General features: G+C 45.0%; 1 protein-coding gene across 1 annotated transcript; it reads left to right on the top strand.

Annotated features, from left to right (window-relative positions):
- Positions 1-143: 143 nt before the first annotated feature.
- On the top strand, positions 144-27090 carry LOC126543307 (uncharacterized). Its single transcript, XM_050190437.3, has 14 exons — positions 144-659; positions 2428-2485; positions 10244-10380; positions 11226-11338; positions 14448-14608; positions 15183-15281; positions 17017-17131; positions 19529-19601; positions 21256-21301; positions 21675-21694; positions 22160-22232; positions 22546-22649; positions 23875-23931; positions 26363-27090. The coding sequence occupies exons 1-14, from the start codon at positions 490-492 to the stop codon at positions 26409-26411; spliced, it is 1275 nt and encodes a 424-aa protein (XP_050046394.3). The 5' UTR covers positions 144-489; the 3' UTR covers positions 26412-27090.

Genomic DNA, 27090 nt, shown 5'->3' with positions numbered 1-27090 from the left:
AGCACGAGCTCTTTGAAGTTCAAGACGTTGCTCTCGAATGTAGTACATTCATCATATTAAGAACAGAATTATCCTGTTCCGATGTACTAAAGAAGTTCGTGTTTTTGCATACGCAGGATGAATAACTCTCACTTTAATTGATGGTACGCGCACTTCGATTATTGAACTTTGTTCGCGGTACTTATGTAGCAATATAATGCATTAATTCAGCAACGAGAGATTTTCGTGACAAGGGGCAGTTTGATGACACAAACTTTGCTGTCACGGCGAAAATTGACTGCAGTCGTGGAACATGAACTCTGTAACGTAAGAAACAAAAAAACAATAGTGTACTCTACGTTAATGCAAATGAGAAGTTGCAGCGCTTTTCGGCTTTTTTTTTTTAACCGGCAGTGTTCGGTGTGGAACAGAGCATGACAGCGTCTCGCAAGGGAAGCAGCTCTCCAGTCTGGAAAGGAAAGGTCGCGCAGAACGCACGGACAACTGACGATGAATAAGCTGCACGCAATCATCGGCACCGTTTGCTTAGTGTGCTTCCTGTATCAATGCTACAGCGTGCTGGAGGTCTACCTCGAGTACAACTTCAGTGTCACCATGGACGAGCGACAGCGGAACGATTACATCGTTTTCCCCGCAGTCACAGTGTGCGTCGACGGCTGGTGAGAAGGCCGCCATTGCTATAGGACTCAGATACCGAAAAACAGTGCGAAAAGCGCGGGATCATGAGAGAGTGACGTAGGCGAGGGTGTAGATTTCTCGCTCTTCCGTTTATTTTAAGCTGTTTTTCTTTTCGTATGAAAGGTAGCCTTTCAGCCAATAGCCAAACATATATGCAACCAAACCCAACTTAGCCTAACCTAATATAACCTAAGCTATCCTAACCCACCCTACGTGACCCGTCTGAATCGCAGTCGCCGGGCTCGTTTACAAGTACACGGGAAAGAAAATTTCACCCTCCAACGACTTTCTGCGAGTCACAGGGATTCGTTTGCACAAACAGTACACTATAGCGGGTCGAGTCGAATTTCGGGCATAGATATCATAACGCGAGAGCGCTTGCGTGAACTCGGTTCAGTAGTAGTTCTGCATCGAGGCAATGCAGGCAAATTTTATCCAGAGGAGAATGACGCGGCTCGCTTTCGTCGGATTCGTGTTATGAGCGTTCTAAAGATGTTGACTTGAAGGTGTACTTATTGAGGGAAATATTTTGTACTTTTACGGTGTGGAATTAGTAGGCTATCTGCAGAAATTATGGGCGACCTTCGCAGGAAGTGATTTGTGGAGTCTGTGAGATTATTCTGATGTATATATTGAAAAAAATATCGAAGAAAACGAGTGTACTTGTGCCAGTTCAGTGTAACTGAGAGGGAAGTTTCTTGACTAGTAGCATTAGCTTTCTTCTGCGAAAACGGTATGATTGTAATTGAAATTGAGCAAAATTGCCTTGCAAAACCCATATACCCACTTATCGACTATTGCGGGTGAGTAACTGTCATCGCGTTAGTAAAGATCCGCTAACTGAAGTGGGACATTGCGCGTATATTGAATCTAAGTTTATGATTATGTAAATAATGATGGTGCAGGTTTATTGCTATTTCCACAGCTGACATCGCAATATGGTGCCACGGAGTAAAACTGACAGTTCGGCGAGTCCATAGTGGTACCATGTACGCAGTAGATATGTACATAGTGTATACGCATCTGTACATTTGTGGTACTATGTTCATAGTACCATCATGTTCATAGTGATGAGCAAAACGAGAACAAGGTGAAGGCGGGAGCAACGTTTCGACAAGTGGACATGTCAATGTATATAGGTAGGGTTCTTCTAAAGGGGAGGGGAGTAAGGCGGGTGGGTGCTGCAACGAGCGAAGGTGTGTTAACGGCAAGGGTGTAGAATTGATAATAAAGGAGTGCTGTGCACAAAGCCGGTGACAGAGCCATCTGTGAGTCACATGTCAACGGCCGTGTGTCAGTCGGCGTGTCAACGGCTGTGCACAGCACCCCTCTATCACCTGCTTCGCTGGTGATCGTGGGCTATCCTTGTTCTGAAAGAGATAATAGAAGGAGCGGCAGGAACCGGTGCTTGTGGGAAAAAAATATATATAAGTAATGCTAAAATGGAATGAATGAATGAATGAATGAATAAATAAATAAATAAATAAATAAATAAATAAATAAATAAATAAATAAATAAATAAATAAATAAAACGCAAGAAATGCGAAGAAAAAGAAAAGAAAACACTAAGCAACCAAAGTAAGTGTTGTAGCCTACAGCTTGACATTATAACTTGTGGTACGTTCGTAGTGGTACGATGGACATAGTACCATACTTTGAGTAGCAACGCCTTTTCTCTGTACATTTCGTAGCTGTACCAGAGTGGTCAGAGTGTCAGTGGTTCTTCCATAACCTGTTTTCGTTCACAGGCTCAGCACCGAAAAGCTGTGCAAATACAGGCCTAACAAGTGCCACAAGCACGACATGGTGAGCACTCGATGACAATTCACTGCGTTGAGCAAGTCCTATAGTCAACAATATTACCAATGAGGTTAGGTAACATTTTATTGCTTCATATGCTATGTATGTATGTATGTATGTATGTATGTATGTATGTATGTATGTATGTATGTACGTACGTACGTATGTATGTATGTATGTATGTATGTATGTATGTATGTATGTATGTATGTATGTATGTATGTATGTATGTATGTATGTATGTATGTATGTATGTATGTATGTATGTATGTTTTCAATATATATTTCAATTTTATTTTCCCCTCTTACAATACAGATGCAGGTGTTGCAGAAAGAAGTTACACCAGGGCAGCTTGACGAATCTACACACACACACACACACACACACACACACACACACACATATATATATATATGTATATATATATATATATATATATATATATATATATATATATACATATATATATATATATATATGTAGAGAGAGAGAGAGAGAGAGCTGAGATAGGGCTGCAAGTTTTCTTTCCTTTCAACTTTACGATTTTCAAAAATTTTTGTATAAGGATGATTGAGTAAAATGTGTTAGTCACCACGCTATAACCAACTTCCTTTGAATGCAACAAGCCTAATCATGATCACCGCAGTTGTTGTCGACCACAACAATTTTTCAGTTCCCGCGTACGCGCATTCGACAGGTGTGTGAAACATCAAAAGGCGAGAAAGGAAAATTCCAGCTAATTTATTGCTGCAATGACGCTGACTGTACGTGTGCGACACTGCCTGCAAGCCATAATGAGAAACTACCTTGCGGGCTCTAAGTAGTTTTCTTACTTTCGCTCAACCTTTGCTTCAGTGCTATAGAGTGCTCAAGTGGCAATCCTAAGAGATTCATTCGTAGCATGTATCTTCTTAACTAACTATGACTAAGCTATCTTTTTGGGAAAAATAAATATGCGGATCCAAGGCACATGTAGGAATATCTGTGAATCGAACCTTTGGGGAAGTTGTGCGTGAATGCATACAACGTGTCTTCTCATGCAATCTTTGCGTCTATGTGCAGTATACAGCTTTAATGTGATGCCATGGTTATGTTTATGCGCTACACCGTTCGGAATACACTAAGCTGAAATGGGGTCCATGAGAATGCACTCTGAGAGTCGCCGACGCAGTAACGTCACGAGGAAGTGGGCGATGCTTGTCGAGGGAAGAATGGTGACGATAGACGTATGCTGAGAGAAGTACGAAGTTAAATACAAGAGTAAGGTTGACTATTATTTTTCACCTTTAATTACTGCGTCCATGTTCTATGTGAAATGGCGCGCGCGAGCATGCTATCGTGCGAACGTGTCTTGCCAACACCTAGACATAAGTTGTTGGTCCACTTCGCTCCGTAGTTTTTGCAGCCAAATGGCATTACGCATCCAAGCAGACCCTCTAACGTTCTTCGCAAGTTCCACGCATGCGCCATTGGTAGACAACGCCACCCGCCATGGTTGCCTAGTGGCTTTGGCGCTGCGCGGGTAAGCACGAGGTCGCGATATCGCTTATCAGCCGCAGTGGCCGTATTTCAGTCGGGGCGAAATTAAAAAAAAAATCAGTCAGGTCAGTTTGGTGGTAGCTAAATAAGGGGTATTCTGCTTTTACCGTTTATTTACATCACAATCAGATTTGGCTTCGATCTACGCTCTCAACTATATTCTTAGAGGTCAATCTTACAATTACAGGTACAATCTTCGCACAGGCAAGAACGCAGTTCAAATTGTGTTGGAGGGCCTCTCTAAATTCCTTTCCTTCTTTTTTATGTATCTCATCGTGTTTTCTGCGGCTTTATCTCGGACACATCGCACCGTCTATGGTCATTTCATAGACCATCTCAGTGCAACAGTTAATCTACAACCTGGCCCTTTCGTTTCACAGGAGCAAAGAAGGGGCATGCTACAGCATGTACTCTTTTTAAAAGATAAGAAGGAACGAATGGGTTCATTATGATTTCGGTGCACTTGTGCGAGACCAAGATGCATAACTTGGTTAGGTTCAAGAGAGATTAATTACAGATGGTCCGGTTGCACCAATCACGTAATATTGTGCGAAAGCACATTTTCTTGGACCGAATAAGTCATGGGCTTGCATCAAATTGGGCAATGCTGGGCTGTTTTTGACCGCTGTTAATTAAACCCTTTGCAGTATCGATGGCCATGTTAAACTGTTGTTTTATTGCACGCATGATACGCATAATGCATAAATGGTGACTCGGTGGACACAGGAGGACGAGGATTGCAGACTTGCACAAAGATCGTTTTGTTGTTTCACGCCATACCGGCCAGTGTTGTAGTGCAGGCTTCGAACTTGCATGAAGGGTATGCGAGGCGAAATCATGCGTTCCGGTATGCAGTTGGGCGGAGGGAGGTGGGCAGGCTCGGGTGGATATTTATGCCCATTGCTTACAGATTACAAAGGCACTTTAGCTTGCGCTCGCGAAAGCTTACACGTTCTATACATCTTAAACGAAGAGAATACTGGAACGCTGGGAAAGGCCAAAGCCTAGGTCGCGTACATGGGCGCCGTGACGCAATCCAAGTCCTTGTTGCGCCACAGTCTGTCACACGCAGAACACGCAAAGCCAAACTGGTTGTAAATGAAGTTCCGCTTGAAGATGGCTGTCGCTGCAAGGAACTCAAGTAATCAGGCTTGTCTCTGCTGATACGTTTAGGCAGAGCACTTGGCACGCATGTGTGATCTGTCGTTCTCCGATCGCGTCTCTCGTTCTCCGGCGGTTTCGTTGGCACGTTTCAACGCCACGAATTGTAGATGTAGCTGTAGAGCCTAGATGTTAGTGGCTCATATACCTACTCTTGGGGGTTGGCCAAGAGCCATGAACTGCATTCTTGTCTTTGCTGCTGCAGTCGCAATCGCTTCGCTACATCTTCTTCATCGTTCAACTCCCGCTGCCTGTGGCGACGTGGTCGTTGTTGTTCGCTGCGCTTGGCGCGACGAATCCCTTCTTCATTCTTTAGACATCGTGTAACAAGAAGAATAAGAAGATGCTAAGGTGCTGTGCCCTCGGTACGCGCGTGCACAGCGCGTTTCACGTGGACGCTTGGTGTTGTATGAAGGATGTTCCCAAAGACAGAGGCGAAATCCAGGTTTGTAAGCTAGTAGTGATTTCGCATTAAAACGCCCATGTACCGTGCATTTGGTGCACGTTGAAGAACTCCAGCTGGTCGAAATTAATCTAGTGTCATTGCACCCTCCACCTACGGCGTTCCTCATAATCAGATCGTGATTTCGGCCCGTAAAACCTCAGATATTATTACGACAACACCGACGCCAATGGCGACAACGCTATTTCACCTGCGGGCGATTTCTTTCATTGCTATGAAAGTGGGAGCGGCCCGCTGCTCTACCGCCTTCAGCGGTAGCGTACCCCAGGTAAATAAAGGTCTGTCTGTCTGTCTGTCTGTCTGTCTGTCTGTCTGTCTGTCTGTCTGTCTGTCTGTCTGTCTGTCTGTCTGTCTGTCTGTCTGTCTGTCTGTCTGTCTGTCTGTCTGTCTGTCTGTCTCTGTCTGTCCGTCCGTCCGTCCTCCCGTCCGTCCGTCCCTCGCTGATGCATGCCATTCTAAGCAACTGACACATCAAAGACGGCACGCACTCTTTGGAAATACTTCAGGAGTCGGTTGGTTGTTCCTATGATGAATCATCACCGACACCCTGGTCGTACGGTTGCTTCGATGCTCCCACCCAAGCGGCGTTTCTGAATAACGCCATCAGCCCTTTCAACTCCGCAGCCGTACAAAAATCTATCTGGCCGCCTCCAACAGGGCGCCGGTAAAACGCCACGAGCGAGACAAAAATACTGGATTACTTCTTTAGAATATCGCACAATGAACCTCTCTATTAGAGTGAGATATACGGAAAGTAGCCCTGATATCAAAATTATCGATATATACATTTCATAGCGACCATATGGTGAATTTGTAGCATTTGTGAGAAAACGTGCAATGACGGTGACTCTATGAAAGAGAATTTTGATTTAAGGCATGAAATATTCGCAAGAAAAATTTCGTGAATTAGCAAAATAAACAAAAATTGAAGCACCAACTTTACAAATCCGTAACTCTGTACCCAAAAGAAATATCGCAGCTCTCTAAGATGCATCTGTTAGAGTACTTAAAGCGGGCATATAGATTTATGAAGTTACAGATTACGTGAGATTGTTAGAATGTTTAAAAGAGTCTAGCAACACTCCTACTCACAAATTTGTAGTATATACATTTGAGTGGTGTAAGATACATCGATGTTTTCCGCTTTAGATTAATTATTCGCTGCGATTTACGGAGTCGCAATGTCGTTTTTCTTTTGTTGCAGAGCTGTAACGTTAGAAACTTGGTACACGAGCCTTTTGAGCTTCGCAATTTTAGACAATTTTTGTAAAACAATATTGACGGCCTAAACATAAGAATCCGCCTCTACAGTGACTAGCCTCACTTTTTCTTTTAAATGGGACGAACCTAATCAGATTAGATGCCGTGGTTGCCGAGATAAACGAGTTCTCCTTTCCTATGCGTTTAGATAGGAGCCCCGAGCTAACCCTGCCTCTTAACGCCAGCATGACTGCAATGTCAACGGGATGCGGTACACTGTCTCTGTAGAGGAACCACACAATTAGGACACATAAATCCAGAGTTCCTTATTGTTCGAGGAAGGAGGTGCAAGGCCTCTGTGAAACATCCGTAGCCACTCAACGCTGGGCGTTCACGCTGCACGAAATAGCTGTATCATATTGTGGCGAATTTTGGCTTTTCACAGCGGATACCATTGCGTGCTCTATGGGTGTGGTATAAGAGTTAGGTTCAGCGAAATGCATTGTTGTTGTCGTCATCGTCGTCGTCGTTATTGTTGTCGTTTGTTGTTGCTGTTGCCTCAATTATGATTATTATTATTTGATATGAAAACACATATACAATGCACATAGAGTGTAATAGGGAAGAAGTTAGCTTCATGATTCATACTGAATCGTACGTTGCAGTACTCTGTTGCTGACTAGTTTCTTTTTGGGCAGCACAATAGAAAAATGGTTTCTATGCACGAAGGTGATCGGCAACACTGAAGGGTATGAACAGTATCCAAAACGCGTACAAATTAAGAAAACAAACAATACAGAAAGGATTATTGGGTAACGTAAGGACAACGAAATATAGATAGTGTATATATACTTCACCAAAAATAACTAGGATGCACCAACGTCACCACCCATAGCAGCGTAACGTTCCAGACGCTTCAATGGACGCATATAGAGCTAGAATTTATTTATTTATTTATTTATTTATTTATATATTTTTTATTTACTTACAATACATGGAAGACTCTGCAAGCAAAGCTTTACTTGAGAGGTAATGGTCCTGTCACTGGCGACCTACTCACACGCACCAAGGGACCAGTTCGGTGTTGACAAATTTAAGTGTTGATTACTGCTCTGAAATACGAGGCGCATTCTGCGGAAGGAGGATAAGCAGTGGCAGAAAGGAAAAAAGAATGATGACTTGAGTCTGGTTCCTTAAAAGAAAAGAACAGGTGTTAGTAATAGAGAGACCGGGTCTATGAAGGCGACAATTTGTACGCAGAACTCTGCTGTGCATATGAACTTGTTTTCGTTGTGCCGTAGCCATATCGGTTAAAGATTTTCCCGATTGTTTCTGCAACTCTCAATAATATTGCAGTGATTACAACCTGAACATAAGCGTTAAAAGTTGTGCTGGTATAAATTATTTGTCTGCGGTCCATCGTTAAACACACTGTTGCTTTAGGCTTCTTATAGCTAGGTGGCGCGGTGTGATTATGGTGCATAGAGAATACGGGTCTTTCTTTTTATTCGCTGTTTGCCACATGTGGAATTTAAAGAAATACTGCGTAGAAACCTGTTAACATTTCTTTTTTGCAGCTGTGCTAGCTTGTCATTTTCATTTTCTTCGTTTTTTTAATCTGTGGCCGCGTTAGAGAATGTGTGGACTGGACACAATGATCTGCCAATTTGCCCTTTATTGAGTTGACAAGTTTGTAAGAAAAGTTAGTTTGTGTAGTTTCGTTATACGCTTTTTCAGCTTTTTTCCAACTGCGGTCGGCGTTCATTCGAGACAAGTAAAACAAAAATGAGCCAGTGAATAAATTACTCGCGTAAACATATATTTATCTGGACGACTGGATCACCGATCCACATTTTGTCATATATTGTAGGGTCGACCTTTCTGCTACGCAGTCAGGTGACTTCACGAGTGGCGTGAATTATTCGTAAAGACATACCGACAATTATTTACACATTGTCTGCATAACCTTTACATGGCACATGATTACTATCTGTTATTTGACTAAGTGAAAACTCTGTCTGCATGTTTCAAGTCAAGACGACAAAACTCCTTCTGCTTGCGAAGGTCACGCGAAGCTAGGCATATATGTGGCACGGGACGCACCGATGGAATTTGCCTTCACACGGCGCTACTCTCACCTGCACCAGTCAGCTGGCGAACGGTTTTGACTACAAGCACTGGCAGACGACTAAAGCGCTATACTGCATGTTACGTGCTTGTCCAGTTAGTGCGCGATCGAGAGACAGACACTGGACATTTTCAGCACCAGCATCGGCAGGCTGCCACTGTCGGAGGACGCTGTTCCGGGCCAATGGCCCGACACGATAGAGTTCTTTTTTTACAAAAATTACTCAAGGCAACTCTGGAGCAAGTGTCTACGGGAGGTGCAAGCGGGGCTGTTCAGTCAACATTGGAATGGTCGGTAGTACAGGAATTTGCCTAAACTTTGTGCTTGTGGTGTCGAACTAACGGCTTCTCCACTTCACAAATGGATGACTTTCACCAAAACACTGCTTTAAAAATTCAACGATTTGCAATGACTGTACGCACGTGCGCTCAAGCTAATTCCCTCGCTGCGTTTACAAAACTATGAGAGCTCTGACGTTTGAAGTGATAAAGCATAATAAGTAAACTCACAGTATCGTTTGAACTGAGAAGCACGAACATTAGACAAATCCATGGCATGTACTAACCATCATCCTCATGTTAGGTGAACGACTGAAACACCAGAATTCGCCCTAGTATTTTTGTAGAAAGCTCTATGCGTGACACTATGCTGCTTTGAGGGTTAGAGGAACCTAACTGGAATATTTGCACGCCGCTGGACTGGACGAACAGGATTAGTATGGAGTCGCTGTAATGTGCAATGTGTCACACTTAAAAGGAACACCTGAACTTGTAATAAGTGCACCATGACAGCAGTGCTTCTTCGGCCATGTCGAGAGAAAGAAGGCTGACGTGATGCATAAAACGGACACCCACGCGTAAGAAACAAACACAAAACAAGAACAGGCCTTCATCACTTACTTTAGCTGCAATTTATGGCGAAATACTAGTTTATTTGGTGTTCCGCTGAAGAGATATCGTTTCTTCACAAACGACCGCAAACCCCTCTCACGCCTTTTTCCGTGCCATTCGCAATAAACTGTTTCAGCTGCCCTTTCCTCTTCCCTATAATGTAAAGCTGCAGGCTCGAACGCACCTACTCAGGCCGGCCCCCCTGCCTTTCCTGGAGATAAAAATCGCTCTTAATGCATTTGTAGTTTGCAAATGCAGCCGTTATGAACGTAGATGATTAAAATTCTATTCACCCGGCAAATATTCCTCCGTGAACAACTCTCGTAAACGGTGCACTCTTGTTCAATGTTCCTAAAGTTTGTTTAACATCCCGTGTGCGCAGATGGAAGCCCCGGGCTTGTACATAGTACAGTCCATGCCAGTCCTACGGAATGCCACAACGTTTCCAGCCCAGGAGCTGTTCTCTTGCGTGATGACGGCTGGCGGAGCGAGGTGCCCCGCTTACAACTGCAGCGACAGGTGCCACTTGCACATTATTTGTGCAAATATTTGCGCAAAGGGACACTAAAAAGTAAAATTGAATTGCGTTGCACCGGCAAATTTAAGGGGGGAGGGGAGTCCTGGTAAGCCAGAAAAGACGCAAGACTAAAACATGCATGGCAATATTACGTTACAGTTTCCGAATTAAAGCACTTCGTGTCGTCATGGATGTTGATAGCGCTTTTTTCGCAAGAACTTTTAAGTTCATCTGCAAACAAAGATTACATTGCATTGCAAAGGAACCGAACAATCAGCCCATGGAAAGTTTTGGTAATATATTCTGAATGAAAAAAGCCCCTGCATGTGGAAACACTTTTAAATCCGTGACGTCACAGTATTGTGCCTACGCCGGAGATGGGGCATGAAATTTGATTCAAAGTCTACGTCGTTTCTCGATAGACGAGGAAGTGCACGATATCTTAAAAATAAAGCTTGCGGACTGCAATGTTTTTTTTTTTTTGTGTCGATGGGACACCTAATCGTGCCGGCAATACATTAAACTACAATATTGCCTTTGATAATAACAGTTTCAATTCAAGTATCTTTATATGTGTACGCTCTAAACGCAGAATTCAAGGAGTTGGTTAGTTGTTGGTTAGTTGTTGGTTAGGTTAGTTGCAGATATGATTTTTCGTGCACTAAGTCGACCTTCTGCAAAGGCGGATACGCAGTCTAGCACACGCATGTAAAGAACGGTTAAAGAAGGACAAAAAAACAACACTGTGTTGTGTTTGACGTATTTGCCGCAATACAAGTAACCAATTTGTAGTTCTTTTTCCCGGACGGGAGCCTTTCTGAAACGTTCCTTTCTTACAAAATTGCAGAATTCAGAGCACGTACTACAGGCTCCCATCGCAGCTGTGTTTCACGTTCGACGTGAACGCGATACCACGAGAGGAACACCCTTTCCAGGATTGTCCAAGTCAGTGGGACTGGGGTGAGTGCGCTTCGTAACCGGTGGGATGCGAGCTCCGCCATTCCTCTTTTACAGCCCCCACTGTTCATAGTTATTCGAGTAAAAACGCGGGATTCACTTGCACAGTACTCGGTCGACATAGCACCGTGTCGAGGAGTAACAGTAGTTTTGAACAGCGACGTCGAGATGGGGCAACTCGCGCGAGCTTTCCCGATCTCACAGGCCATGCACGAGCATAAATATACCCCACCTCAAAAAACTCCGTTCACATCAGTGAAATATATATGGTAGCACCAGCCAGCAAGAAAAGAGAATTAGCAAAATGAATTCCTCATTAGGCACCTCCTATCGTCCTCCGTGTGACGTCGTGTTAAAAGTGTTAAAAGGAAAGCGTCAACAGAGACGTGTCGGCGTTAAGAAGACAAGTTCGACTTACAAGGTGTCTCTAATGGTTGAATGAGTAAACATTCATTATCTCTCTATAATCCGTCTCTTTCTGCCTCTTTTTCATGTTCATTATTCCATCATTTCGTGTCCTAATCATATGACATTTACGTCCAACTTACCTTTCTTTTTTAGCGTCGACACTTGGTTGAATTTTATTTTTCAGCATCTTCAACTCTGGGATGCGCCCCTCACCTCGGTTTTCTTGTTGCACGTTCACACTACCGTGAGGCATAATGTCTATTAGCCGGAATGTTTACGGCTTCGAAGACACGCCGAAGGTTCGGCCGACGCATTCGCGCGGCCGGCGGCGCTCTCCGCTTTCCCTGCTTATGCGACCCAACTGTCTGCATTCGGATGATGATGATAATGATGTTGCTGCTACTGTTGATGAAGAATATGTTCTTTCGGCAACTCTTTCGAAATGAGGTGGTGAAACAACATTCCCCTATCTTGTTCGAGCTAATGAGTGATACTACAGAGGCTTTTCAGTATGGCATGTTGTCTACATCTCCTTAATGACTTTCTCTTTGATCATTTCTAATCTGACTTTTGAACGTGGGCAGAAGATCGTGTCATCTGTCGGGGAGCGCGGCAGTTAAGTTAGATAGCACTTGGTGGTGGCATAGCATAGGGCGACAGCGACACAGGCATTCACATTCCCACTCTGTTTATGGCCAATTATAATCTTTTTTTATTATGATTGAATTTAGAGCGCAGCTCTTTATGGACTGTTCATACGGTGAGCGTCGGCGGCGGTGGCGTAACCGAGCAAACGAGCACAACAACGAAAGATGAAAGAGCGAACGCAAAGCGGTAGATAAAAGACGAGAGCCCCAAATGGAGGAGACCAATGAGAGCGGCCCGTTCAGTAACGTACGTGCGGAAAACTGGTTTCATGAGCACCCGCCCGACCACTCGATGCGTACTCATATCTGATCTCAGTCGGACCGCTCGTTTCGTACTATTGTCTGCTCACGTCAGCTCTCGCTCGTGCTTGTTTGGTTTGCTTGGTTTGGTCTCATTTGCGCTTGTTTCGATTGTGATGGTTTGTAGCCCTTAGCACTGTGGCATGATCGCATGGCGTGAGCCGAGAGAGCCTACAGAGTGAGCTCGCGAAGTGACGTCAGGAAATGCTAAAATCTGAGAAGCGCCTGCGTGTTCCTTCGGTTGCCCTTTCACCATGATGGCAACCGCTAGGAAAGTCGCTTCGCCTAAGCAACTCGCAGCGCAATCCGCAAAGAATGCTGCAGCGCAATCTTTTTCTAAGCTTTACAAGCTTTATAAAGCTTGAACCAGGTCCGAGACAGTCGGTAAGGTTTTCGGGGTTCTTCCATAAACTGTTGTTTATATACTGTGTGGTTTATGCTGTCAAACAAATGCAAGGGCTAAAAGGTCTTCTTTGCTTGCCATCGCTGGCTTCTCGCTGCGCCTATTTATTACAACAGCACGGTCGCCAACGACGGTTTTCCCGTCGCAGGTAGTCAGTACAGAGAAGGCGTGGCGAGGCAGCAGAAGGAAAATTCTGTGTTGAAACTGCGCTGGGGAAGTGCGCACGAGCATGTTGCTATCATTATACGGGTTTTCCTTTTCGTGTTTTTGTAGCCCTGACAGCGCACGGTACCGAAATACTCGTGTAAAAGGTGGCATGGAAACTTAACGTATTCAATGCGGTGGCCAGTCGAGGTTTGCGATGCTTAGGTGGTCACGCCATGTCCCTAAGTATGCGACGCTGCTGTTAGGCAACGCAAGTGTCGCGACACCTGTCCTTGCAGAGCGACGGCAAAGTCTAGCACTGCGGTCAAGGACTTTCGTCATTGGTGAAACCTTATTTGCCGATATGCGCTCTTTGAGACAGCCGAAGGACCACACCGTGTCTCGGTATCATCTTGAGTTCTAACTTCTTGCTTGGTCAGCAAGTTCACTTTGCCGTGCGCCCTTATTGCACGTCATGGTCGTCGTGCCGTTCTTCTTGTCGTCGGCATGTCGCTGCTCGGAACAGCGCTTATCTTTTCAAAAGGACGCAGTAAATTTTGTCGAAGCTCCGTTTAGATTTCAACTCCTTCGTTGAGGAGCGAAATAGGCACGAAGGAAAATGGGGCACTTACGAATGTACCTTCTTCTCTGTTTTTGTGGGGAGTAAATAGGTAATGCTTCAAAGCGCTAACCTCGGTTTTGTGTCTTCTTTTTTTTTTACGGTAACAGCACCACCTTGTGGGTGACCACTTTACTCTGCACCCTTCCCTATTTCCTACGAATATTATTTGATATAATTACTCCCTCTTACGTGAGTTTTACCTGTGAAATGCTATGAACTAGTACTGTGGTAATTACATGTTAACGCGGAAAACGCTTGTTTTGCTAGTTACTAAATTCAGAGCTGAGTTACAGTAACCTACAACTGCGTGGTTGTCACAGACGTCACGATGTTCGCTTAAGCTATAAGCGCTAATACTGGCAGAGCTCTTAGACAAACATTTCCTGGCAGGTACACTACTTTGCATTGATCATAGAGCATTAGCTTCTCACTTGAAAAGTGATTCCCTTATTGGTTTCATTTCTTTGTTCTTGAAGCTTTGCTTCGGTGTGTAAAATGAACTGGTTTTGCAAATACGCGTCGTCTACGCCTGCACAATGTCATTGCTCTGTACAAAAGTAGAAAACTGTTTTATACCTTTCCTCGCAGAGCTGGAGCTTCGCTACAGATTCTCTAAACGGGACACGATGCTGTTTCTACCAAAGTGGGTGTACCCGCTGTTCGTGCACCAAACAGGAATCAGCCCTCCCGACCAGCTGTCCGCAGTGCAGCTGCTCCCGGGAAAGGTCATCCACGTCACCGTCAAGCAGGCGAGAAACTTGCACCTATGCCGACCTAACAAAGTCGGAACCTAGAGGGGCACTTTGTCTCGGACTGAAATACGTTTCGGACACCCTGCTAATAGAGGTCAGAATTTTAGGCTGCGTTGTTGACTGGTCAATTTCGGAGAAATCACTTTCAGCGCAATTCGATTGGCCAAGCCGGAGAAAGCGCGTATGATGAAACGACCGGCGCACCTCCTCGCTGACATCTTTTCGGCGCCATCGCGTGATTTGTCATGCACTGCCTACATTTAAAAAAAAGACACTGTTTAGAGAAATTAAAGGAAGGCATGCGATGTCACAAACTACACTCCACATCTGAATAGGCGATATACGCAGCAAAGTTGCGCACGGAATAACGTAAGCATTTTTTGAAGTGTCCGGTCGTTTTGTGCGATGTATATAGCTATGGCGGCAGAGCCGAGCTCGGTGGCATAACAGAACCTTCTTGAGCGTTTTCGTCCTTGCCATTATTTTGTTTGCATTAGGCGTTCGCACGAATCCACTAGGTTCCGTGCTGATAATAACCTAACGAGCGTCTCTTGCTTCGGACTACACGCAGTTACGCACCTTCCGACTGCCGGCGCCCTACAAGAGCATGTGCACGGACTACAGGGCGCTGGGCACTTTTCCAGAATTCAAAGGCATGCTGAACTACGACGTAAGTATGTACAATTCGTCGGGCGTACTCTTTTCATCTCAATGTTTGGAACGTACACCAGAAACGCGCGGTGTGCTCTTTTTCCTGCGTGATCATTTGACAAACTCACTTGATTGCGTCTCCTGCGGTATATACCACGTCCGATACACCGGTACCACGAGTCATTTGTCCTGCAAAAATCACGAGCGTTCGCCGATCACCTGTGCAAAAGTGATGTTGCGCCTGCATAGGGCGTTATGGTACCGGCAGCGATGTTAAGCACTGTTATTGGTGGTGAAAATAATCTGTCGAAGTGACCTAGCAAATGAAGACAGGCAAGGCCGCCGTGAGAGGGCAAGGCGCGTTCATAGCATATATAGTTCAATGAGGCACCGTTTTACCGTAGGCGTCGAAACTCGCCTTGTGCATATGTGCTTCCCGGCAGGATTGAAGTTCGGACAATTAATCAGAACGGCAGAGTGCACACGCTCTAGCATTTGTGCGGTCACGGGGTGTTTCATCTTTGAGCATTGTTGATCGTTCATAAGGCGCAATATGTTTCTGGAATGATGCGTCAATATAAGGGAGAGCCGGTACAAACAGATGTTCGGGTTCGTACTGCAAGAGCGGGAAATGAGAGGAAAACGACTGTGGGGGGGGGGGGGGGGGAGGGGGGATACAACATTGGGCAGAATTCAGGGAAGCTCGTGAAACAGACGAAGTGGCATGTTCAGGAGCAGTATTCTGTAAGTGTCTGCCTATAGCGAACGTATGTATTTTCGTCTGCTACTGAAGTTCTGATTGGCTGGACTGGGGCACGCGTCAGTAGGATACAGGCGCTCCCAGCCAATCATCACTTCAGCAGCAGCAGGACACTTACAGACTATCCCCCCCTCCAGCACTCCCTTATAAACTGTCATTCAGGTTAACTTCAGAAACGGCAGCAGTTCTCTTGTGGCTACTGCGACGGAGGGGAGATGGGGGAAGTGCTATGGTTCGATGATGTCGGATTAAAGATCTAGTTGGCTAAACATGATGTGAATGTTCTGTTTAAAAAAACTAATAAAAAGCGCAATATGGTAAGAAAACAGACATCAGTCATGTAAAAGGTGTATCATCTTTTCAGAAGCATTGACGTGACAGCGTAGCGAAGGGAAAGGTACTTCCTTCCCGCAGCAGTCGTAAGTTAGCATGAAACATGTAAAATTGTTTTTAGATCACAGCTTCGATGGTGTTGCACCATGCCTATACGTGAATCGGGCAAGACGCGCTGGTGTTTTGCTTAGAAGTCTATCGACGACCACTGCCAAACTGGGAGTGTTGTTGCCCTTTAGCCTGGCTTGGCGCTGCTCTTGCAGTATGTCTCAGCGTTTGCAAATACCATGAACGCTGATATCCTATAGTTTCAGCAGTGTACATTGTTTCTGCAGAACGCATGCGTGGGCATAAAAAGAGTAGGAGGTATATGATATCAGTGGTGGAAATAAAAATTGCGAACATCACGACCATCATCGGCCGATCTGCAATATTACGCAGTATATGGTGGCCATAACACGACGTCTGGAACGTGTTTCCCATTGCCAAAGTCGCGTCCGGAGCATTAAACTAGCAAACACGCAGCCTTTGAGATCCGCATTTCAAATCGAGAGGGCGCCACTCTATGGAACGTGAATTTGGACACCACCTATACGCGATCTGGTGCAATAGCTTCTGCAAAAAGAATTTTTGAATTCCTCTTTATTGTTTGGGGTGTCAGATTTGCATGCAGAAGTGTGCCATGGAGCTGGAAGTGATCCACTGCGGCTGCGTCCAAGTTACGCACGAGTTCACGGCAAGTTACCCCGCTGCGACGTGCGATTTCACCGCGTCAGGTAAGTTCCTAATTCCAGATCTGCCGCAAGCTTTTTATACTATTGTTGAATATAACGGCAAGCACTACAGTATTCTTTATGTAAATGTAAAGCAGCATGCGAAATCGATTACTGAAGGGTATGTTAGAAGATTCACTAACGTGTCAATAGCAAGCGGAGTCGCCGGATCACATGTTTCCAGAGAAAAAAAAAATGTCGCAGTTTCGCCCGAAAGGCGAAGCATCGATTGCGATAGCAAATTAGTACGCAACTATATGAAGTAAGTGTAGTAGTTTTATCGGCCGAATAAACTTGAAAACATTCGCTTACTAACTAAATTAACAAGCATGGTGTCACGCGCTCGAAAGCAAACTCGATGAGCGCGGACAGTCGCTGTCAAAACGCTGGTGTGAGCAAGCACGGCAGCAGCAGCGAGCGAAGTGACCGTGCGGTCTATCGCTTCAACGCAAGAGCGTCGAGAACACAGCGCGCACTAAGGTACGAGCCGTCTGCAGATCCCTTTCAAGATACGGCGCGCGCGACCGCGCGCGGCAGTGCAAACTACGCACTTGTTGGCCGAAGTCGAAGGCCCCCTCCCCCTCCTTCCCGTGCTGCCTCCCCGCTTTCCTTCATACATGGCGCGCGAGATTGAGCCGCGATCGTCAGCTCCCCTTGCGCCCGGCGGACTCTGTACACGTCGCAGATGGCTTTCAAGACAGAGCGGCCCTGCCGGGGCGCGCAGCCCCGAATATAACGCCGCCCCCTCCCACCCCTTAACCCCGGCGGACCTTGTCGCCGTCGCAGATGGCGTTCAAGATACAGCAGTCTGTAGGAAAAGAACTAGGAAGCTTACCTGCAAGGGTGAGCAACACACCAACGAAGAACGTCAAGCGCAAAGTCAGAGAGCCTGAAATAATCTCATGGGTGGCGGCAGTGGAAAAGAAACCTACCATGAGTAACTGCTTAAGAGGAAAAAATGAAATCAGGAAAGTCATAATTTATGATAACTCAAAGGGCTGCTCATTACCTTTCGAAGCGAGGTCTGGATGCTTTAGAAGACCCACCTATAAAGCGAGATATAAGAAGGAACAAGAAGCATGCGCTTGCTGCGGTAAAGCTAGGGAAACGATGAAGCATGTTTTATTAGAATGTGAAGGCGTCTGCCCAGCGGTCGATTTAGGCACCTCTGGCCCCCTTGAAGCCCTTGGGTTCAGCGAGAGCAGTGGAAAAGCAAACATGTCCGCAATAGAGATTAGTAAGAGGTGATTGGAAGATTGCTGGGAGAAAACTAGGGAAACGACAGAAAACGGAGATCTACAAAAGCAAAGTTCGCAATAGGGGGTCTGAAAATTGGTTGTGGGAGTTCATAGTGCTTTTTCTCTTATTTTTTTTTCTTTTTTAACCTAGGTAGGACATTATGCAGTATAACAGCAAGAGCTTGGTGGCAGAAACTCCCGCCCCGTTCTAAAGGGGACGCTCATAACATCCATCCATCCATCCATCCATCCATCTATCTGGGCAGGCGCGCGCGGGCGCATGGGCCGCCCAGAGGAGAACGCAGCCCTTCCCCTTTCTCTGCAGCGTTGCGCGCGACAGAAGACGGCGCGCTTCCTCGCCAAATTCCTCCATTGCGTGCGCGAGATTCAGCCGTGGTTGCTGGCACATTCTTGCGTGCTTTCACTCACACACAGCGTACAGCGAGCGGCGGCGATTTATAGCACTTGGACTTTACGCGGAACCTTACGGAGACGCCGACGCCGACGCCGAAGCCCACGCCGACGCCGACGGCAGAAGTGCGTCTGGAGTGTCCCCATAATTGCTATCGCAATAAAAGGTCACGGCCGTTTGTCTCGATATCTGCCAAAGGACAGGAAAACACAGTGTGATAACGGCGGCTTCACATGTAGTGAAGTCTACAAATGGGCCGTCTAGAAACCCATTATCCATAAGCCTAATGAGGCATTTATTAGAGGTCGTATTGGGACATTAATTTCGTGCCACAGAATTATGCAGGTACACAGGCTATATCGCTTATTCATTGCGAGCGATGCCATTCTTTCGATGACTTTGCTTCAAGCCACGTGGGATGTACAGGTCGGGAGAAGACACATTGAGATGTCCAGGCTTTTAAGTTCTCTTTCCTCATTTGTCGCTGACTCCGATACCAGACTGTGTCTCGGACGCGCAAAACCTCTACAGTCATGCTTAATTTGCCTCAGCCATTATAGAATTACTATTCAGATCGTAAATAAAGTGCTCGTGACCGTGGATATCACTTTTCCTAAATATTTATTGAGAGTGCTTGCTTCTTTTAAACCACGATGCTCAGTTACCTTTCTATAACATAATAAAGTGCGGTGTCATCGGCAGCAAATTAGGCGCATTAAAGCTAAGATTCGTTTCATAAATGCCTTACAGGCAGCTGCTTCGCTGCGCTTACTGCAAATGGGACGTACGCGAAGTGCAAGCGTTCCTGCGGACTCCCCTGCGAGTAAGTGAAATCAGTTGCGCCGCTTACTATACGTTAGGTGACGTCATCCGCGATGACGATATACGTATTTCACTCTGTGTCCTTCGATATTCAACGCTGAAAGTTAGGCTTATAAGCGGATATTCGCCCAACTGTACTCAACCGTGCGCGCTCACTATGTCGACACCTTCATGACATTACACCTGAAAACTTGTACGCAGCCCCTGCATCACAGTTTATCTCCGAGCTGCAGTTCCCCCAGGTAGCTGTGAACATCGAGTATACTTAATTTTAAATTCTATATTACTCACGAAAGTTGCATGATGCTGTGAGTTTATCTTGAGGTGAGAATGGACTATCCCAGAAATGAAGCACATATTTGAAGTAGCCGACGTGGCGAAATTGTAACCCATCCACAGCGAGTAATGTAATACCGAACAGAACAATCGCTTAGACACTATTGCGCGTTCATAACTTGTGACTAACGACCTGTTTCTTTTTGTTAATTTCGCACACTTCCTTTGAAATCGCTTGCGCCAGAGAGTGTCCTCTGGAGCCAGAGAGAGGGGCTCGAAGAGGAGGGCTCTATCTGAAAAAGAAATTACAACGTAGCCCCGTTAGCTCATCAGCAAGGTTTCACTGATTCAACCTTAAATAATAGGTGTGTAATTGCGCAATTGTACCACGGTGGTAACAAGTTTATATTACGCGACAAGTTTCAGTTTCGGTTCATAGGCCCATGCGCAGTCCAGGAGCAAACTTCTCCCGTCAATTATCGCGTTCAACCTGCTGATTGTTTCTACCGACCGCCGCTGTCGCGTTGCCGAGATCGTCCACGTCTCTCGTATGAAGCCTTTCACAAGGCGTTCTCCGTCCCTTTAAGTTGCGACCACGCTGGCCGCTCGCACGGGGGGGAAAATTAGTGTGGGCATTTCGTAGGCACTTCTTAATGGTCTGCACATGATCATCAACAAATCGGGTTCTCCGTCTTCATCGCTTGTGGGGACCTATCTTGAGATTGATCTGTGCCTTCAGTGTGATCGGTCCGTCACGTTTTCGGGGCGTATTAAAGGTCATGTTAACTGCTGCGTCACAATATATGCATTCATGGAATTAGCACCAATTTCGAAACTTATGTACGCGGAATGTGCTACGAAGTGCACTACCCTTCCAGTTATTTTTGTCGAGCAGCGAGCGAGGGAGGCTTTGAGGCAGGTATTAATAGGGACGCTAAAGTATTTCGTGCTACATTGGGGCGGCCGATATCCAGAAAGCGGTGCTAGTACGAGGATTTGTACTCCATTGACATCGTATTATTATTGTCAAATAGCACAGTGTGTCTTTAAATGAATAATTAGGAAGATCATTAGTCAAGCATTGTAAGTTAACTAATTTTACCGTGATTTGTTACGCATTAGCGTCCACCATTTCGAGTTATCTACTCAGATAGACACAGTTGCAATTGCAGCTCTCATAAAAATAGGAAAATAAGAGTTGCTTGTTGTAAAAAAAAAAAGGAACTTTCGTGATATTGCTCATGGTTATTCATTACTGGAGCTGAAGGATATTCGTGTTTGATTGTGAAGGTCGTGTATTAGTCCGTTCCTGAGCGGTCACGCTCAGTCGCAATCTGCCCTTCTGATGTCGTGCTTTTTTCTTAACCCTCAATTTTCAGGCAGATCCATTACGACGTCCGCATTACCGAGATTTCCAATGAACAGGTCAGCATCTCCTTGTACATCATATGCAGTGCTTGCCCTTAATGTCTAAGACTTTGGCGCCTCTATTGTGACAAGAGCAAAAAAATTAGCACACATAACAGCATCTGCTGCCATCATGGTATATCATGTAGGAAATATTGTTTCCGGCGCTTGTTATTCTTTCCTTCATGGCAACTTCTTAATAGGCGTTAAACAGTGTATTAGAGAAAGTAAGGACGACGTGGCATTTTGAAATAACCGTTCCTTAATGACAAAGTCATCCGGTATGTTGTGGACTGCCATGTAAACAGAAGGCGTTTTTTCCGCACCTGTGAGGATTATATCAAGACTTATTGCGAATTTCTTCTTTCTTTTCGCGAACGTTTATTCGCAGGGCCCGACAAGAAAGACTCGGTAGGTCACTGGCGAACCAGGTTCGAGAAACCCCTTACTCAAGTACTGCTGCATGAATTTTACTTACAATTGCTCACGGACAGCCGTTCAAGTGTCAACCTACTGTTAAGCCAAGCAAACACTAAGTGTGGCCAGAGCGAGATCTCCATGGCCGAAATAGTATACCTTTTACGAGCATCATGATGACCGGACTGACCGCGAACTGCCTGGCTTTCCGCAAGCTCCCAGCACAATTACAACACGTTGACCTCGAAAGTGACTGTGAAAGCCAGCTCGCTACCACAACTTACATGAGCGGCTCATGCATGATTTGCAACTCATTCTCGGCTATGCCAGTATCACCCCCGTAAGGGGTAATCGAGGTGATATATTTCTTACATTTTTGTATTTAGGGCAGTTATGAAGATTCACTACTCACAGTCATCGTTGTAGTTCACTGCTTAACCGCATCGTATCTGAACGCAGGGAGAGTTTCACGCTGAAGCTGCGCTTCCGCTCAGACATCGAGGAGCTGGTCCTGTATCAGCCGACGCTTACAGTTGAGTAAATATTTTTTTCTACTCACAGAGACAACGAATGTGGCTAATAGAGGGCGCGACAAATGGTACGAGCATTCTAAGAAAGGCATAGTTCTTGCACAATCTCTGTCACTCATTATGCGAGTGGCTTCGTCAGAACGCCCATTTTCTTGAGGGAACACATTATTCAGCATTATGAAATCGTCAAACTCCTTCTCTAAAAAAAGAAAAGAAAGAAAGAAAGAAAGAAAAACCAATACCAACTAGTTCTCCTTTAATGTTATTAACGTCTGCGATTGACAAGTTGTTGTTTTTTTTGTCCGCACTTTGCAGAGGATCGAGTTTATCGCTTACGCCGCTGGCTACCTGGGCATATGGCTGGGCTTGTCGGTGATGACATTTCTCTTGGACATGCTGGGCATGATGAGAACACCCAAGTGCGTACGCTTCACGCTTTCTTCGTGAATCACTTACAGGGGTTCTCGGTTGCAACGCTAATCAGCAGGCATGTTTTTTTTTTGCGTATGATCCGTATCACGTTTTCGTATCAGCCGTTTCATAATGCGGTAAACCTCAGCCATGTATTATCAGCATAAATTCAAACGTGTACAGTTCCGAAACTATACTCAAACGCCTTGTTACGTTTACACGTCAACCTGCACTTGAAAAAGCAGTTTAAATAAAGACTTACACTTGTAACTATTCGATGCTTAGAAACCGGTTATAAGGCGATTACACGTGGAACTTTCATGTTATAATTAAACGGAACAGGTGTCCTCATTAGCTATTTCCTGTTCGAGTTTCAATTCATATGCTAATTTATGCAGTTGATGCTAATGGTAGCCGCTTTATTTTACCCAATGGTAAAATTTATTGTGTATCGTCTGGCGCTTTTCCGCACGTTGATGCGGCCACGGCTGAAACTCTATATCAAATTGCACTTATGGCAAAGTTTTAGCGCGAATTTTAGCTCGAAGTACGCAGCAAGCAATGAAATACTGTCATTTTGAATGAAATCGTCAATGTGAAAAAATTTTATTCTTGGAAGATATGGAAAGAATATCGTACACATTTCTGCTTAAATTTACAGATATAGAAATTGCGCGTTCACAACTCTGGAACTCCATGGTACATATATATTTCAGAAGTCTGTGAAATGCGTGTTAGACTTCTGAAGCGAACTACACGAGGAGCTGATGTTGCAGTTTACATTAGGTTTCTCGCTATGGTTTGTAGGAGTGATGTCAGTAAAACGCCTTTATTTTCTTGAGCTTTCCATCATTCGTACAAGTAATTGCCTGTGGCACTCAGCAAAAAAACAAAAAAAAAATCATATGAACGCTTTCCTCGTGCTTACTACTGCTTCACAAAAATGTATGTTAAGAAGTTCCCAGAAATAGTGCATTCACACACAGAGTGACCATAAAGGTGTTCGTTATAATATTCTATAAGAAAAAAAAGAAAGAAAAGCAATGAGGTATATGCCACGCGACGTCCGCCTCTAAGTAATCCCATATGAACGTATGCAATCTCTTATATATATAAAACCTCATGTCTCCTTAAATGATACGGATTTACTGAATATAGGAGCTATGGGGGCTATGTAATAGATGTTGCTTAATAGCAACTTCTTCGACAAAATCTTTTTTTTCGATCATACAGGAGAGCAATAGAAGAAGCGTTCGGCGATATCTGGACGAAGAAAGACCTGCGTTTACGGTGAGTGTGTGTGCACTTGCACACGATTCCACAAATCATATAATTCCGGAACACAGATGCGTATCCGAATATTAAATAGCAAATGAATGCAACATTTGCATTTGCCCGCGTCACAGACGCCCAAGCCCGCGAAGGACTTTTCTACTCACACAAGCTGGAAATATGCGAGAGCACAAGCTACGTTCGCAGCTCGGGGCGCCATTAAGGTGCGAATACAAAATACGCGGCCGACATTTTCAGGCTATTTTTGCATGTTTCGCATTGTAACTACTTAAAGGAAAGAATGAATAATAAAATTCAACTTAATATAGAGTTTCAGGCATACAGCTACCGCGCATACATAAATACATACATACCGTTTCCACTACCTGCCAGCTTCGTACACGCGCTAGCTAAGCCGAGCCACTCATGCAGCCGGCGCTGCTTAGCCAGTACGGGGAAAAGCACGTGGCGGTAACGGCAGAGCGGTTTGCTCAAGCATCATGTACTAATATGACGGATCCGACGCTTATGCGGGAATCGGTGATAAGCGAAGCTTTCTTTCATGTTTGCGCAAATGTTGAGTGTAAACGTTCTGCAAAACGAAACGCTAGCGACAGAAATGTTGGTACAAAATGACGCAAATGAAATGTGTACTTTTACGCGTGTCTCTGTAGCCGAAGTCTTCAACTTTTCGTTGCCGACTTCCTCACCGCCTTGTTCAATGCATGCCCTGGTCCCAGTTTTGTTAACTTGAATGCTTTCTCCACAGTTGGTCGTTTTTGTTGCCGTCTCCTTCACTTTTTGCCGGTGGTACTGCTTGTCTATGCGATTACGTATCCATTCTGGGGTATTGGCCCAGAATGGGTGATCCAGGCACGCGCAGTACTCTGTGGCCCAAGTGATCTATCGGTGCATATATTCACTGGCACATACGCAGCGACCCAAGTCGTTTAAGCTTCGTGTATATGTCCGCGCGAATGTATCCGATGATGAAACAACAGATAAGGAAAGAGTCGCTTTAAAATTACGCACTTAACTATGAGCTCATTATGATATCAATATTTTCATGGCAGCGCTTGCCCTCTACAAAAACGTGGTATGAAAATCAATGCACTGTCACGGAACACCGAGACCTTTTTTTTTCATCGCTCGAACATTTTTGGTTGAAACGAAATGGCATAGCGAAAGTTTGCCTGACTACTAATTTGCTGTGGCCTTAGTGCTCAGTGGGAAACAGCAGCGAATTCTTGTTGTATTGGTGGGTACGGGCATCGCCACTTTACCTGGTGTTGTCGGTCATACAAAGGCTAGTATTCGACTTCAGCATTAGCGCCACATGCGAGTGCAATACTGAAAACGTGGCTTGCGTTCTACATATGCGGCATTGCAGACAAGTTCTTACTTTTTGATCATCGTAATTTAGTGGCGTCCAACACACTTCAATCTGACTGATAAAGCGTGAGTATCTAGGTCAGCTGGAACTCCAGCGTGACGATGTAGAACAGAAATTCTTACGCACTCTCTGTGTATTTTTCAGCCTTATAATTATGCTGATCATAGCTTGCTAGATTCTCCTTAATGTTTGCAACAGAGGATGAAGCTTTACCAAATGAACTAAAGTCTAAGAAGGCACAATAGACGATCCTAGATAATATTGTGTTCCCGCGAGGACACTGGATATTAAAGAGGAAAGTGTATCCACTCGTCGTATGTCCTGTTATAATACGCCAGTTGTCCTGGAGTGATTGAGGTGTAATGTACCTGGGCTACTACATTTCTCTATATTCTACAACAAAAAAGATCATAAGATGAAAATAATAACAATATAAAATTAAAGATGTTAAAAAAGCGGCGCTTGCTCTCACATTGTTACGTGGCTCATGTTACAGCGCAAATGTTTAACCTTGAGGTTGGAATGGCAGTCGTAGCGGCATGAACGGTACTCAGGCTAAGTTCCAAGCGTCCTGTTCAAGTCCGCCTTCTGCGTTGGCCCTGTGTTTTCAGAACTTTAATGATGCGCGTTTGACACAGACGTCGTTAGCGCGTGATCTAGCTTTCATATTCGCCTACCCGCCGTGGTTGCTCGGTGGCTATCCCCGCCACGGCGGCCGCATTTCGATGGGGGCGAAATGCGAAAACGCCCGTGTACTTAGATTTAGGTGCACGTTAAAGAACCCCAGGTGGTCGAAATTTCCGGACTCCTCTACTACGGCGTGCCTCGTAATGAGAAAGCAGCTTTGGCACGTAAAACCCTATCATTTAACTTCATATTCGCCGAGTGCTCAGCGTCTCACACATGCGACGAGCGGCTGCTCAGACGCAGCAATTGGAGCTGTATTTGCAATCCTAGATACATCCGCTGTTAGCAATATCCCTAGTTCTTGCTCCTCCTCTTTTAGCAAGATTATATGGCAGCTTTCATGTACTTTTCTGTCTTTTTTGATTACAGGCTCAAGAACCGAGAGAGGTGGACTGATCGCGTAATCGACATACGCTAAGCACCGTAGTTTTCACATTTGCAATACGTCACTGCAGATCTGAAGCCAGACGAGAACACAAATATATTGACCGGAAAGTTGGAGCTGGGCAAGTGCTGGCATTGCGCACTTCGGTGACATTGTGTCCGTCTGTAGGCGAATAAACTAAGCGTTTGTTATGCGCGACCATGACATATAATTAGTTGATTGTTGCATTTAAAAGCTGCGATAAATTTGACGAGGACATATGCAAACACGAGAAATGAGGAAATTAATTGCGCAGGCATCGCGGCATGTTTTGAGCATTAATTCCGTCGTAGCAGCACAAATGGCGCATGCACAAATGCAAGTCGGTGTTGTTATATTACGAATGCTGATCACAGTCCTGTCCTAAGGAGTGCCGGTAATAAGGAACGGCCGCCGGGATGTCGAGGCTTTCGAGGACTGGAGACCGGGAGCCTTCTAGGTTTTATTTTCTCTTATTTGAATACGAAGTGTACACAAACTAGAAAACACGTCTCCAGCGTCAGATTCGCTAGTTTGTGTAACACCCATGTGATGTATTCACAAGCGCTTAGTGTTCAAGCTAAAGCATGTTTAGGTGCCGGTTACACCATGATCATGCGTCTGAATTAAAAAAAAGGAAAAATGGGGCGTAGGAACTGTTCTAAGTGATTTCTCCATGGTTGTGTTTCCATCA

This window comes from Dermacentor andersoni, chromosome 3 (genome assembly GCF_023375885.2).
Source record: "Dermacentor andersoni chromosome 3, qqDerAnde1_hic_scaffold, whole genome shotgun sequence".
NCBI lineage: Eukaryota > Metazoa > Arthropoda > Arachnida > Ixodida > Ixodidae > Dermacentor > Dermacentor andersoni.
The sequence above is the reverse complement of the archived record's forward strand: the minus strand, read 5'-3'. Positions and strand labels throughout refer to the sequence as shown.